This window comes from Artemia sp. Qi Xiang Cuo, chromosome 18 (genome assembly GCF_049724085.1).
Source record: "Artemia sp. Qi Xiang Cuo chromosome 18, ASM4972408v1, whole genome shotgun sequence".
NCBI lineage: Eukaryota > Metazoa > Arthropoda > Branchiopoda > Anostraca > Artemiidae > Artemia > Artemia sp. Qi Xiang Cuo.
This window is the reverse complement of record NC_142811.1, coordinates 47,969,687-47,985,497: the sequence shown is the minus strand read 5'-3', so window position 1 is coordinate 47,985,497 and position 15,811 is coordinate 47,969,687. Positions and strand designations below refer to the sequence as shown.

General features: G+C 37.2%; 2 protein-coding genes across 2 annotated transcripts in view; one reads left to right on the top strand and one right to left on the bottom strand.

The window, feature by feature from the left end:
• Nucleotides 1-15,811, bottom strand: part of LOC148941582 (eukaryotic initiation factor 4A-II-like) — a 120,626-nt gene that overhangs the window by 39,865 nt on the left and 64,950 nt on the right. The window contains exon 6 of the mRNA XM_089104206.1: nucleotides 10,609-10,775. Within this exon, the coding sequence (XP_088960332.1) occupies nucleotides 10,609-10,775 (167 nt within the window). The remainder of the gene's footprint in view (nucleotides 1-10,608; nucleotides 10,776-15,811) is intronic.
• On the top strand, nucleotides 516-6,619 carry LOC148941583 (uncharacterized). Its single transcript, XM_089104570.1, has 2 exons — nucleotides 516-1,177; nucleotides 6,331-6,619. The coding sequence occupies exons 1-2, from the start codon at nucleotides 516-518 to the stop codon at nucleotides 6,617-6,619; spliced, it is 951 nt and encodes a 316-aa protein (XP_088960696.1).

Here is a 15,811-nt window from a genome sequence, read left to right as displayed (position 1 = left end):
AACTTCAGAAACTGAAAGTAAACTGTGCGTCTTACCCTGGTGAACTCACTATCAAGTTGTTACGCGAGTTCTCCATCTTTCTCGCAAAGCCACTCAGCTCTAATATTAACCAGTGTTTTCGCGAACAAGTGTTCCCCAGTGTTTGGAAGAGAGCTTATGTGCGCGTCATTCCAAAAGTGAAAAACCCCAAAATCTTGCGACCAACTCCACCCAATTTCGATAGTTCCGAACCTCTCTAAGGTAGCGGAATCATTTATATATCGTGAACTTATGTCACAAGTCCAGGGCTCTCTTGATCCATACCAATACGGGTGCTTGAAAGGTAGTAGTACAACTGTTTGGATCTTGTGCGTCTATATCAACTTATTGTTGAATGGCTTGACCAAGGAGGCACAATTGTAGATCTCCTCCTAGCCGACTATAGAAAAGCCTTCGACTTGATACGCCATTATACTGCAGTGAACATACTGAACAATCTGAAGGTTATGGGAGCTTGCAGACATATTCTCTTATTAATGATAGATGTCTTACACGACCGACTACAGAGTGTATATGGTCTCTACCCAGGTGATACTGATTCGGAATGGTCTGAGCTTACGTGTGGTGCCCCACAAGGCACTAAACTCGCTGCCTTGTTGTTCTTGGCAGTGATCAACTTCGTCCTTGCCGATTTTGACGAACGGTTCAAATTCGTAGATGACCTTTCCACCCTCTTAAAATACCTCATTGAGAAGTCTCTAACCGTTCCCCAATTCAGTGAATCATTTATCGACTACTTTAGAGACCAGTGTTCTGAAAACAGCCTCCAAATCAACGAAACGAAAACCAAAATTCTTCGATTTAACCCTCTCAAAAGGGATTTTCAGTGCCCCCCTCCACCATACCAAAGCGTATCGTCGGCAGTTATTCTCGGTGTTACTTTCAGCGTTGACTGTTCGTTTAGCTTCCACGTCCAAGGGGTAGTGAAAAAGAAGAACTGTGCCATGCGTACCCTTTTACTGATGCGAAGATTTGGTTTTTCAGTGCCGCAATTGAAAACAGCCTACCTGACATATATTCGCCCGATATTAGAGTATGCGTGCCCTGTATGGGGTCCACAGGTTCGGAACACTGTCTATATGAGCGAAGTACTCGAATCAGTCCAGAAAAGAGCGGTGAAGGCCATACTGTCTGATCAGTACACCGATTACGAATCACTGTCTCAACTAAATTTGCCGTCACTCCACGATCGCCGTTTTCAACTTATCTGTAAATTTGGCCAATTTCTTCTGACAAGTGATAAACACAGAAATATATTACCCCCAATGCTGACAAAAAAAGTTACTACAAGATCAAAAGCAACAAAGCTAGGCCAGCCCAAGTGTCGCACTAATCGCTTCAGCAATTCGTTTGTGCCTTTTTATGTTTCTGTCTACAATAAGTGACATGTGTATTAATTTTTTTTGTCTTTGTTCACTTTGTAAATAATAGCGCGATTTAGTCGGGATTTAAACCCTAACTACGAAAGCTTTTATGTTAATAAATGATTCTGATTCTGATGTTTCAATGTGACACTCTCATTGAAAAACAAATAAAGTTACATTGGAATGAATTTAAATTAACGCAAAAACTTTTTTTTTTTCTGGAAAAAGAAAGAAAAGACAAAACTTAACAGTGAACCTCTCTGACAAAACTATCTTCTATCTTCTAACTTCAATCACATCGATGTAGTGTCTCTTAATATCTTCGATAATACTTGTGTCGCGTTCTGTTACGAAGCTGAGAACAACACCTTTACGACCAAATCTGCCGCAGCGAACAATTCTGAAAACAGACAAATACAGATTGAACTAGACCCTAGAACCCTTTGTCGGCCGTGCCGACAAGTGTTGCTGCCACAAAACTTTCGTCAAGAATCAGAGAAAAAAATTTAAAAACGTCAACTTAACTTCGAAGCCAGTTGAGTCTTCAATATAAGTATCTAACTCTTCGTTACGAGTTTTCGCTTGAAGGAGTACATAATTAAACTTTTAGACTTCTTCCGCCGAGACAAAACCCAGACGGGAAGCAAGAAAAATACAAACTGAACTTTACATGTCCTTTTTTGTAGCAGCTATTGAACTAAGTTTTTCGCATAAAACTTTATTTGGGAAAAAAGTTTTTTTTAAATTAATTTCTGTTCGTTTTTAATTGACATAGTCTTTTTCATTGGTTAAGAGTTTTGTTTAAAATCATTTCGGTTTTTATCTTTTAAGAATCTTGATTTGGGATCACTAAAGTATTTGAATGCTGGACAAAATTTTACATCAGTTTTAACAATAGTCGTACCACGATGTTTTTGATTGATGGCTACGGGGAAAATATTCAAATATACGAGTTGAAAACCTGCATAATCTTTGGGATGTTATAAAGCTCCTAGAAGTTCTAGCCCCATCATGTCAAAATTTTGAGTATAGACAAATATTAATCAACTATTTCCTCCACAGGCCCTGAAATTTTCAACTTAGCTTAACTTTTCCAGAGATACTGCAGATACACAATTTTGACAACCTTTGACGCACATAGTTCATTTTAATTTAACTGAATTTTCCACTCAACACGCACTGACAATTTGAACTTAATACCTTTATCCATTCCTTTCATATCACAGACATGAACTTTAGATAAAAACTGGACGTTCATTGTGTCTTTTGATTTAGTCTAACACCCCCGAAAACACATCCTGAAGGTCCAACAGAATATTCTGAGTGCACAGATACCCTGGGAAATTGAAAATCTGGAAACAAATAGTATATTTGGATTTAGTTTTACATCCCCCGCAACTTTCCCTGAAAGTTTCATCTTAATTCTCTATTCCATTGGAGAGATATTGTATCTGTGCCAATTTCTATACCTGGATGCATTTAAATTCTTTTGATTTAGTTCAATAATAGTAGTAGTAGAGAAAGTAATAGTGGTTTTATTAGCCCTGAAAGGTTGAATCTGATACCCCCACCCGTTCTTGAGATATCACTAATACGGCTTTTGACAACCTGCATACATATAGTGAATTTTAATTTTGTTTAACACATGCCCCAAAATCCTCTGAAAGTTTCACCTTTAAGCCCTTACCCTTTCAAAGGGCATATAGCATCCAAATTATACCAGTGTCTCTATTAACTGACAAATTCACGAAAATATGATTTTGTAATTTATAATGCTTCCGTAGCCAATCAAGTGAAACCTTTATCGCTGGATATAGCTGTTGCTTCCTCTAAATGTACGAAGTGACGCGCATAATAAAAATATGTTCAGGTAAAGCTGAAGTAAAACATTCTAGAGGTTTTGTAAATTTTATAGCATTGTATATTGAATTTCGGTGCTCAACAAAACGTTTTACAAATTGTTGGGGCGTTTGACTGCTGTAAAATCTACCATAGGAGCAAGGAAAATTATCCACTCCACTTGCCCAAATGCTACCTGTTTCATGTTTCCCAGAATTTAGAAAGTTACTCAATGGCCTGATTGCAATACCAGCAAGTTACAATACCATGTTTCAATAACGCATATTTAAGTTTCTGACCAAGACTTGGTATGTAAGGTAATGAGACACATCAAACAGTTCGTGGTAACGAACTGTAAGTAAGGAGCGATGCGGCTCAATAGTAACAGAAACTCTAAGAAACAGAGTCTTAACAACAATATATACATCAAAAGAATCGAATTTTGATACTTATTTAAAATTTGTAAAACTCATCAAATTTAAAGGTACCCATCAAAAGCTATGAGCCTGAAATTTTTTTTTAATTTTTTGATAAAGGAGGGAAACATCCCCAAAACATCGATGATCTTGATTAAAATCACACCATCAGATTCAGCATACCAGAGAACCCTACTATAGAGGTTTAAAGCTCCTATGTACAAAAATGTGGAAGTTTGCGTTTTTTGCCAGAAGAACCATCACGGATGCGTGTTTATTCATTTCATTTTCTTTTTCTTTCCGGGGGTGATCATATCAAACCAGTGATCGTAGTATCACTACGATCTTTTTCTAGTATCTAGAAAAACCAGTGATCTAGTATCTAGTAATTTACTAGTATCACTACTAGTAAATTTTTTGAGATAACCATTTTTTTCAGCATAGTCGAAAAATCTAGTAACTATGTCTTTCATTTAGCCCCCCAAAGTCCCCGGGGGAAGGGTTGCAAGTTATGAACTTTGCCCATTGTTACATACAGTATTGTTATTGGGAAGTATACAGACGAGTTCAGGGGGATTTTTCTAGTGGACGGGGGGAGGAGGAGGGGTAAGTGGAAGAATCTTTCCTTTGAGGAATTTTTCATAGGGGAAGGGAATTTTCTATGGAGGGGGAGCCAGATTTCCCTACGTTATTTAAAAAAAAGATACCTCTCCAATACCTCGCTCTTTAAGTTAAAGTTTTTTTTAGTACCTGTAAAAGAGCTTTTTATTCTATTTAAACGGCCTTAGTGATTCAGGAGTCATTCTTAAAAAATTGGGGCAAAATTAAAAATTTAACGTAAAGGACGACGTACTGAGGATAGGGCAACCCCCCTCATATATGTAATAATTTCTGTTCGTTTTTAAGTTTTAATGTTGCTCCTTACTTTCAGTTGATTTTTTTTTTTTTTTATTCAATCTATTAGAAATCGTAAGGTCCAGAAGTTGGGACGCCTCGTTCCTATTAATTGTTTCATGCTTAATTTTTCTTTTCTTTATTATTTCATTTACAAATTTAACAGGATACCCGTTGGGAAATAAAATATCCCTCAAATACAATAATTCCCTTTCAACATGCTCCGGGGAACAAATTTTAAACACTCTATATACCAGTGACATATCTGTTCTCTTTTTTACCGAAATTGGGTGACAAGAACGAAAATCCAAGTATTTGTCATTATGAGTCAGTTTTCTATATATTGAAAATGGTTAACTATTATAGCTTTTTATTAGCAAAATCTCTAAAAAAGGGAGCCTTTCTTGTTTTTCCAGCTCTAGCGTAAATTTAGTATTTTTCTCCAACCTGTTTATATGGTCAAGAAACAAATTTAGGGACTCTAATCCATGTTCCCAAAAACATAAAATATGGTCGATAAACCTACCCCAGAAACAAGGAACCTGACGAAAACACTGAAGAGCGGACATTTCAATAGGATTCAAGAAGAAATTAGCCAGAATTGGGCTTAGAGGAGTACCCATTGGTAAACTGAAGACCTTTTGATAAAAGTTTCCTCTAAAACCGAAATATCGAGACCAATTTCATAATGACTTCGATATCCATGCTTGCCATAGTTACATCTTGTAACAATTCAAAATGTTTCTGTATTTTCTTTTTTAATATAAGTTCACATTTTTGTACATCATAATCTGTGTACATAGATATGACATCTAAACTGAAGAGAATTGTATTGTCGTCTATGTGACGGTTTTTAATTTGTTAACAACACAATTTGCATTTCCTAATTAAGATGTTTGAGTCCCCAAAAGTGGACGAAAAGCTGTTGCCATTCATTTCCTTAATTTGGATACTGGCGAATGAATATTTGATACAATAGGAAGAAGAAAATTATTCTTATGGAGCTTAGGCAAACCATAGATTTTTGGTGCTGAACAACCTCTTGGGAAAAACTTGTTATAAAATCGAGGGGTTATTTTTAAATTCCTTTTGAGTGTTTCCAAATCATGTCGTGTTTCTTTCGTGTATTTTTCACAAAATCCAGTTTTTTGTAAGTGGCCTCATCTGAGACTATGGCTTTCATTTTTTGTTCATAATCCCCATTGTGGTACCTTTATCAGCTTTGGTGATGATAAGATCTTTATCTTGTTTAAATTATGTAAGTGTTTTTATGTCATTTCTGGTGCTATTATTCTCAAGTTTCTTCGTATCAAATTTGTTTAAATGTTTCACAATCTCGGCTCTAAGTTCCTGTGGGGCTTCAACTTTATCCACAGAGGACATAATACCAGTCTCCAACTTCGAAATTGTTTTAGAATAACGAACCGATGAAGGGAAGCAAAATTTTGGCCCTTTCGCCAAAATTGCTTCTTGCTGAACAGTCAAAGATTTTGATGAAACTTTTTTAATAGCAGAACCAGGAAAAAATCGAGGACAAAAGGTATCATGTTCTCGGAATCTCTCAAATAACAGTCTATTTAATTTATCAGCCAAACGAACCTTTGAAAGGTGAAAATCTCGATAAAATGATTTGATATCTGCATCCTTTAATTTTCAGGGAAAGTTTCAACGGAAGATTATTCAATAACAAATCTTAATAATGATTAATACCTCATATTGAATTGAAACGTCTCTGTTTTTGTTCGGCAATGACATGGTTTTTAATTGCGATTGTTTAGGAGTAATGTACTCTCTGTTGGCTTCGAGAATAATTGCCTGCGTAGAATCCTTGCGGTAAATTGGACCGATAGAGTAACGAACGCCCAGATAAGGGCGGATACCGAACAACCACTGACGACTGATGAGATCAGAATGAGAAGATGGCAGTACTGGGGGCGTATGACCTGCATGAGCGAAGGACGCCTCCCAAACGATTTATGGTGTTGGACCCCACCCGGCATTCGATGGAGTGGAAGACAACGCAGCAAACTTGGTCGATCCCTGAAGAAAGAGGCGACGAGATTCTGAACCATTCTGAACGAACTTTCGTCTTTGGCACAAGATCGGTCAACCGTCGCTGCCCTATGCGCCCCAGGCAAAGGAGGATCTAAGTCTAAGTAATTAAGTTAAAGGTATGATACTTAATTCATCCTTCACTTTCCTTTCTTTTCCATACAAAAAGGAGTGTTTAATCTAAAAAAAATTAGGAATGACTGCTTTCTTTCTAGCAATTCTTAAAAAAATGCTTGCTGATTGATTAAATTTGCACGTTTCGTTTACTAGAGAAAAATAAAATTCACAGATACGGCCAAATTTTGCCCGTACACGTGAGGAATTTTTTTGTTTGGCAGTTAAATTAAACGGACAATTATTTGAGAGATTCCAATATTCTGATACCTTTTGTCTTCGATTTTGTCCCGATCCTACTATCAAGAACATTTCGTCAAATTCTTTCACTATTCAGCAAGAAACAAATTTGACAAAAGGGCAAAAATTTTGCTTCCCTTCATCGGTTCCTTATTCTAAATTAATTTCTAAGGTGAAGACTGATATTATGTTCTCTGTGGATTAAGTTGAAGCCCCACAAGAACTTAGAGCCTAAATCGTGGAACATTTAAACACATTTGATACGAAGAAATTTGAGAATAATAGCACCAGAAATGAAATAAAAACACTTACACAATTAAAACAAGATAAAGACCTTGTTATCACCAAAGCTGATAAAGGCACCACAATCGTAATAATGGACAATAGGGATTATGAACAAAAATGAAAGCCATCATCTCAGATGAGGCCACTTACAAAAAACTGGATTTTGCGAAAAATAATGCTCTTCATCCTATTGTGTCAACTATTCATTCGCCTGTTTCCAAATTTGGAAAATGGCTGGCAACAGCTTTCGTCCACTTTTTGGGACTCAAACATTTTATTTAAAAAGTTCTAATGATGTTATTGTTTTTTTTATTTAATATCTGACCATTTTTAAATAATGACGGGAGATCCGGCTCCTCAAATTAAAAAACCGTCACCTAGACGACAATACAATTCTCTGCAGTTTTGATGCCGTATCTATATACACAAATTGTGATGTACAAAAATGTGAATTTATATTAAAAAGAAAATACAGATATTTTTTGAATTGTTACCAAGATGTAACTATGGCAAGCATAGATGTCGAGATCATTATGAAATTGGTCTCAATTGTCAACAAGTACTCCTTTTATCAAACAGTTGGTGATAACAAACTGTAAGTAAGGAGGGACCCAGCTCAATAGAAACCGAAACTCCAAAAAACGAAATCTTGATACCAATAGATACATCAAAAGAATTTGATTTTTATGCCGATTTTAAATATTTAAGTTTCATCTAGTTTAGTTTTACCCTTAAAAAGTTACGAGCCTGAGAAAATTTGCCTTATTTTTGAAAAAAGGGGAAAACATCTCCTAAAAGAATCTTTTAATTAATCCTCTTAGAATCTTAATGAATATCACACCATCAGATGCAGCACATCAGAGAACCCTCCTGTAGAGGTTTCAAGCTCCTATCTGCAAAAACGTGGAATTTTGAATTTTTTGCCAGAAGAAAGATCACGGATGCTTGTTTTTTTTCAGGGGTGACTGTATCGACCCAGTGGTTCTACAATATTGTGAGAGGGCTCATTCAAACGGAAATGAAAAGTTTTAGTGCCCTTTATAAGTGACCAAGATTGTAGGGCAACTAGCCCCCCTTCCACACTCATTTTTTCCCAAAATCACCGGATCAAAATTTTGAGATAGTCACTTTGTTCAGCATAGTCGAAAAATCTAATAACTATGTCTTTGAAGACGACTTAATCCCCTACACTCCCTGGGGGAAGAGCTGCACGTTATGAACTTTGCCCATTGTTTACATACAGTATTGGTCATTGGGAAGTATACAGAGGTTTTCAGGGGGATTTTTCTAGTGGGGGGGGGGGGATCGGGGGAGAGGTTTACGTGGGAAGATCTTTCTATGGAGGAATTTTTCATGGTGGAAGATAATTTTTCATGAAGACAAAAAAAACAAAAACAAATTTTTTCAACTGAAAGCAAGGAGCAACATTACAACTTGAAACGAACAAAAATTATTACGCACGCGAGGGGTTCGTCCCCTCTTCAATACCTCGCTCTTTACGCTAAAGTATTTTTTGTACTCTCAAAAGAGTTATTTATTCTAATTAAACGACCTTTGTGACTCAGGGGTCATGTTAAAAGAATTGGAACAAAATTTGAACTTTAGCATGAAGAGCAAGGTTTTGACGAGGGGGCGAATCCCCTCAAATACCTAGTAATTTCTGTTCGTTTAAGTGTTAATGTTGCTCCATACTTTCAGTTGAAAGAACCTTTTTAAAAATTTAATTTCGGTTTTAGAGGAGAATTTTACCAACAGGTCTTCGATTTACCAACAGGTGTTCCTCTAAGTCCAATTCTGGCTAATTCCTTCTTGGATTCTGTTGAAATATCTGCTATTTGGTGTTTTCGTCTGTCTCATTGTTTCTGGGTTAGGTTTATGAACAACATTTTATGTTTTTGGGAACATGGACTGGAGTCCCTAAATTTGTTTCTGGACAATATAAACAGGATTGACAAAAATATTAAATTTCCGCAAGAGCTGGAAAAACAAGAAAGACTCCCTTTTTAGATATTTTGCTAATAAAAAGCGATAATGGTTTACTTTTTTCTCTATATGGTAAACCGACTCATAATGACAAATACTTGGATTTTTGTTCTTGTCACCCAATTTGAGTAAAAAAGGGAACAGATATGTCATTGGTAGATATGATGTTTAAAATTTGTTCCCCGGAGTATGTTGATAGTGAATTATGGTATTTGAGGGGCATTTTATTTTGCAAGAGGTATCCTGTTAAATTTGTAAATGAAATAATAAAAAAAAGCATGAAAAACATAAAAAAATGAGGAGTCTCAACAACTAGACCCTACGATTTCTAATAGATGTGTCTCATTACCTTACACACCAATCCTTGGCGAGAAACTTAAACATACGTTATTGAAACATGGTATTGCAACTTGCTCTAAATCAATCAGGTCATTGAGTAAGTTTCTAGATTCAGGGAAAGATATAACAAGAAGCATTTTGGCAAGTGAAGTGTATAGCATTCCTTGCTCTTGCGGTAAGTTTGATATTGATCGAGAGCATCAACAATTTGTGGAACATTTCATTTAGCACAGAAATCCAACAGATAATGCTCCAAAATTTACAAAACCTCCAGAAAGTTTAACTTCAGATTTAGCTGAACATATTTTTATCATCCGGATCATTTTGTACAGTTCGAGGAAGCAACGGCTATTTCCAATGATAAAGGTTTCACTCAATGGAATTATCAGATATATCAATTAATAAAGACATTGGTAATATAAATACTGATAATATTTATGATATTATTTTGAAAAATAAACGTATATTAAAAAAAAGTCTATTAAGTCTATTAAAAAGTCTATTAAACGTATATTAACAAAATATCCAAGGGAATAACTTAAATAAAAACCCAAAAGAAAAACAGCAACATCAAAAGCTTATCATAGCATTATGTTGCCACAATACAATTAAATTAATCTGTAATTTTAAATTTATAATCCAGTTATTTTTCTGTTTTCATGAGTGTAGTTGGCAATTGTATATGTCAGTAATTAGTTGGTCTGTTTTAGTTTTATATATATTTTTATTTATTTTATTTTAGTTTTTAATTCTAGTTGTTTTTTTTATTCCACGCTGAAGACGCCTTATTTTATACGGGCCAAATATTCGTTTGATTTTTGTTCTCTTCGTTTTCCTTTACTGGCAATAAACCCATTTGTCTCTATCAGGTTTTTTTTCTTTGTTTTGTGAGTTCGTTCTTTTCTAGGTTGCAGCTACTGCTGCGATGATGGTGAGTAAAACTTTCAAAATTTCACTAAAAAATAATGAAGTTTTGAGGGCTTTAAAATATCACACCCTCCCGGATTAAAACCGTGCACATAAAAAACAATGAGGCTACCTACCTATTAATATATGTTTCCATTTCTGGGGGTAAATCATAGTTTACCACGAGCGATACTTGTTGCACGTCAACTGGACGAGCTAAAATATCAGTTGTGAATAGAAAACGAGACGATCCAGAGCAGAAATCACGCATAATAGTCTCTTTCTTTTTTTGGTCCATTTCATGCTGAAGAAAAAAGAAAACAATTTAATAGTTTAGCAGCAAACCAATTAACGAAAAATAAATGAAAATTTACAAAAATTTAATAATTTCGAAAAACAGATAAAAAAGGCAGTACTTTCAAACGAACTTGGTTGATCAAATGATAACTAAGGGCATGAGGACCTTTAATCTAGATTTCCTGCATTCTGCTTGTTCTTCCTTTTCTGATTTTACTTACCAAAAGCAATAAGAAAGAAAACCACCAAAATACAAACAAACAAAAACCACAGATATAGTATGCCCTTTATATTCCACTACATCCCTGTTCATTGTACATATTCATTGTACATTCCTATTTGTCTACAAATAAACTCATTGCAGCGTTAATCCATTCCAGAGTTATATTACACTGGAAAAAATAATGAAAAAAAGCACGCATTCGGCAAAACTAAAACTAGTGTCATGAAAATGCACTTTTAATATGTTTTACCTCCCCCCTTCATCCTAGAAAAATCCTCATACACCTCCCCCTTAAGAATAAGACCAAATTCTGTGCACCAAATCCTAAAACATCCAGTTATCCCTAATATTTAAGCACTATGGTAAGTGCACAAGAAATCATTTTGGAAGAATGCAATGATTTCAAGGGTAGGGGGGGGGGTCCAATTTTTCTATTGATCACAAAGATAAATCAATCTTGGGAACAAATGGAATATATTTCTCTTAGTTAGTATTGGATTGATTAATATAAATATGATTTTATTCACGTTATAATACGTACAAGGCCATTACATTTAAACAATGCCTATAAGATTTGATAGCTGGTAATATAAGAGGCAGCGCGCTAGCGCTGCCTAAGTAAAGAACGATGTGGGCACATTGTTTTTTATTTTTTTATTATTTTTTTCCCCTCCATACCCGGGGACTTCGTATCGAAGGAGTTGTCGTAGAAAATTCGAAAAGGGCTAATTCGATTGGAAATTGGAGTATCTAGTGTCCTTTTTAATAGTCGAAAGGGATTGGAGGGCACCTTGCCCCCCCCCCACACCCAAGCTTGCCCCAAACACATCCCATCAAAATTTTGAGATGGCCATTTTATTCAGCGTTGTTGATTTCCAGATAGAAAATATGTTTTTGAGGATGAAACTCCCCCAAAACCCTCAGGGCAATGGTTTCAAGTTATGCCCTGAGGGCAGATAAGGTTTTCATAGAAGGCGTTGTCGTAGAAACTACAAAAAAGATTCATTTAATTGGAAATTCAAAAGGCTAGTGCCCTTTTTAATAGTCGAAAGTGATTGGAGGGCAACTAGCCCCCCCCACCGCCCATCAGTCCCCGAAACACATCCAATCAAAAGTTTGAGATAGACATTTTGTTCAGCGTAGTTGATTTCCAGATAGAAAATGTTTTGAGGAGGAGACTCCCCCACAACCCTCAGAGCAAGGGTTTAAAGTTATGCCCTGAGGGCATATAAAGTTTTTAAAGAAGGCGTTGCCATAGAAACTTCAAAAAAATCTCATTCGATTGAAAATTCAAAGGGCTAGTGCCCTTTTTAATTTTGGAAAGTTATTGGTGGGCAACTAGCCCCCCCCCCCCCCCTCCCACCCATAATTTCCCCAAACAAATCCAATCAAAATTTTAAGATAGACATTTTGTTCAGAGTAGTTGATTTCCAGATAGAAAATATATTTTTGAGGAGGGCACTCCCCCACAACCCTCGGGGCACGGGTTATAAGTTATGCCCTGGGGGCATATAGGGTTTTCATTGAAATCTTTGTCGTAGAAACTTGAAAAAGCTCATTCGATTTGAAATTCAAAGGGCTAATACCCTTTTTAAAAGTCGAAAGTGATTTTAGGGCAACTAACCCCCCTCTCACGCCCACCTTTTCCCCAAACACATCCAATCAACATTTTTAGATAGCCATTTTATTCAACGTAGTTGAAAGTTTTGGAAATTAGGTCTTTAAGGATGACGACCCCTCCCCCACAGCCCTCAGGGCAAGGATTGTAAGTTATTCCCTAGGGGCATATAAGGTTTTTTATTGAAAGCGTTGTCGTAGAAACTTCAAAAGGGCTCATTCAATTGGAAATTGAAAGGCCTAGTGCCTTTTTTAATAGTTGAAAGCGATTGGAGAGCGACTAACGCCCCTCTAACACCCGTCATTTTCCAAAACACATCCAATCAAAACTATGAGAGATCCATTTTGTTGAGCACAGGTTAAAATTCTAGAATTTATGTCTGTAAGGATGAAACCCCCTCAAAGCCCTCAGTGCACGGGCTGTGAGCTATGCCCTGCGGTCACATAAGGCTTATATAAAAAGTTTATGCATAGATCATTGGCACTATCATGAAGCTGCCTAAGTAAAGAACGGGGAGACTCGAGAACGAGACAAGAAACGGTGGCTAAGTAAAGAGGAGGACACTCCCCCACAACCCTCAGGGCTAGGGTTTTAAGTTATGCCCTGGGGGTATATAAGAATGATGTTGGCACAATGTATTATTTATTAATTTTTTCCGTTAGAGCAGGGCACTTCGTATCGAAGAAGTTGTTGTAGAAACTTCGAAAAGGGCTCACTCAATTGGAAATTGGAATGGCTTGTGCCGTTTTTAATAGTCGAAAGTGATTGGAAGGCGACTAAACCCCCTTCTACGCCCACCATTTCCCGAAACACATCCAATCAAATTTTGAGATAGCCATCTTGTTCAGAGTATTTGATTTCCGGATAGAAATTATGTTTTTGAGGACAGTCCCCCATAACCCTTAGGGCAATGGTTGTAATTTATGCCCTGGGGGCATATAAGGTTTTTTATAGAAGGCGTTGTCGTAGAAACTTCAAAAAAGCTCATTCGATTGGAAACTCAAAGGGCTAGTGCCGTTTTTAAGTCGAAAGCGATTAGAGGGCAACTAACCCGCCTCTCATGCCCACCTTTTCCCCAAACACATCTAATCAAAACTTTGAGATAGCCAATTTATTCAACGTAGTTTTAAGTTCTGGAAAATAGGTATTTGATGAGGACACCCCCCCCCCCCACCGTCCTCAGGGCACGGGTTGTAAATTATGTCCAGAGGGCATCTTAGGGTTTTGTAGGACGCGTTGTCGTAGAAACATCAAAAAAGCTCATTCGATTAGAAATTGAAATGGCTAGTGCCCTGTTTAATAGTCAAAAGTGATTGGAAATCAACTAACACCCCTTCCACGCCTACCATTTCCCCAAACACATCCAATAAAGATTTTCAGATAGCCATTTTGTTCAACGCAGTTCAAAGTTCTGGAAATTATACCTTTGAGCAGGACACTCACCCACATTCTTCAGGGCAAGGGTTATAAGTTATGCCCTGGGGGCAAAGAAGGTTTTTATTGAAATTTTTGTCGTAGAAACTTGAAAAAGGGCTCATTCGATTGGAAATTCAAAGGGCTAGTGCCCTTCTAAATAGTCGAAAGTGATTTGAGGGCAACTATCCCTCCTCTCACGCCTACCTTTTCTCCAAACACATCCAATCAATATCTTAGATAGCCATTTTGTTCAACGTAGTTGACAGTTTTGGAAATTTGGCCTTTAAGGAAGACAACCCCCCCCCCCCACCGCCCTCCGGGCACGGGTTGGAATTTATGCCCAGGGGGGCAATCAGGTTTTTATTGAAAGCGTAGAAACTTAAAAAGGGCTCATTAAATTGGAAATTGAAATGGGTAGTGCCTTTTTTAATAGTTGAAAGTGATCGAAGAGCGATTAACGCCCCTCTCACGCCCACCGTTTTCCCAAACACATCTAATCAAAATTTTGAGATATCCATTTTGTTCAACGTAGTTGAAAGCTCTGGAAATTAGGTCTTTTAGGATGATAACCCCCACAGAGCCCTCAGTGCAAAGGTTGTAAGTTATGCCCTGGGGGCATATAAAGTTTATATAGAAATTTCAAAAAGGGCTCATTTCATTGGAAATTGAAATTGCCCTTTTGAATAGTCGAAAGTGAGTGGAGAGTAATTAACCCCCCTCTTACGCCCACCATTTTCCCAAAAACATTCAATCAAAGTTTAGAGATAGCTATTGGGGTGTAAAGTACGGGGGTCACCACTTATGGGTGCAAAAATGGTGCAAAAAGGTTGCTATGCCACTTACTCGAGGGGGAGAACCCCTTGTCGGCCCAAATCTTAGTGGGATTCCCACTCTTACCCCAACGGTTCCGTATCTATCGGGTACGTCAGTACCCGATTTACAATATACCCTGCCTTAGGGTACGACAGCGTGATCAAATGGTCCCAGGGGCCACTTTAGGGCCAAGGGTTACCGGTAATATTTCTAACTATCTTTTTAGACTCGACCTAGGCTAAAAAGTCAAAGATTATATAGTATAAAAAACCCTACTTTAATCAGTCACGCTACAAAAAAGGAACTCAAAACGGAACTAACTAAATCACACTTCCAATTCTCCAACTCGCTCAGCCGGCCGCGTGCTTGCGATGGGTGATGGGGTGGTGGGTGAATTTTTCCAGCCAATCCAAGGGCTTACTAATTACTGGTCAATCATCCCCAACTGCGCACTTAGTACCTCGTGGTCTGTGTAACCAACTACGCAATTAAAGAAGGACAGAAAATGGCGCCACCAAAATTAAAGGAAAATTAATAATTATTACTAGGGGAAGGAAAACAATTAAGGGACCAAAAGAAAAGAATCTGGGAAGGGCACTTATCTGAGCAAACTAGGACCAAGGGTTCCAACACCTCCCTCCTAAGATAAATGGCCGCTACTCCGGTGGATTGGCTGGAAACTCAGACATAAAATAAATAACATTAAACTCAAAATCACCAAACTTGTATCTTCTCTTCTTTCTTCCACCAATGACTGTACTTCCACCGCTTGGCTCAGGATTCGTCGTCATCCCCACGTCTCTACCGTAGAACCACCATGGTCTAGATCGTATAGCATCCGCATTTGATTTTGAAAATTGAAGTTCCCAAGATTCAAAGACAATGGCTGTGCGCAGCACAATCAAAAACAAAAAATTTTCTCGCTCTCACGAACTTACATTTGATAGGAGCAGAGAATCAGCTTCTGGCACAT

Bases quoted from the DNA above. Each gene is read 5' to 3' on its own strand.
- LOC148941583 (XM_089104570.1), top strand. From the start codon at position 516: ATGATAGATGTCTTACACGACCGACTACAGAGTGTATATGGTCTCTAC. The intron at 1,178-6,330 runs GTACACCGATTA...GCGATTGTTTAG, and splicing joins AAGGCCATACTGTCTGATCA to GAGTAATGTACTCTCTGTTG.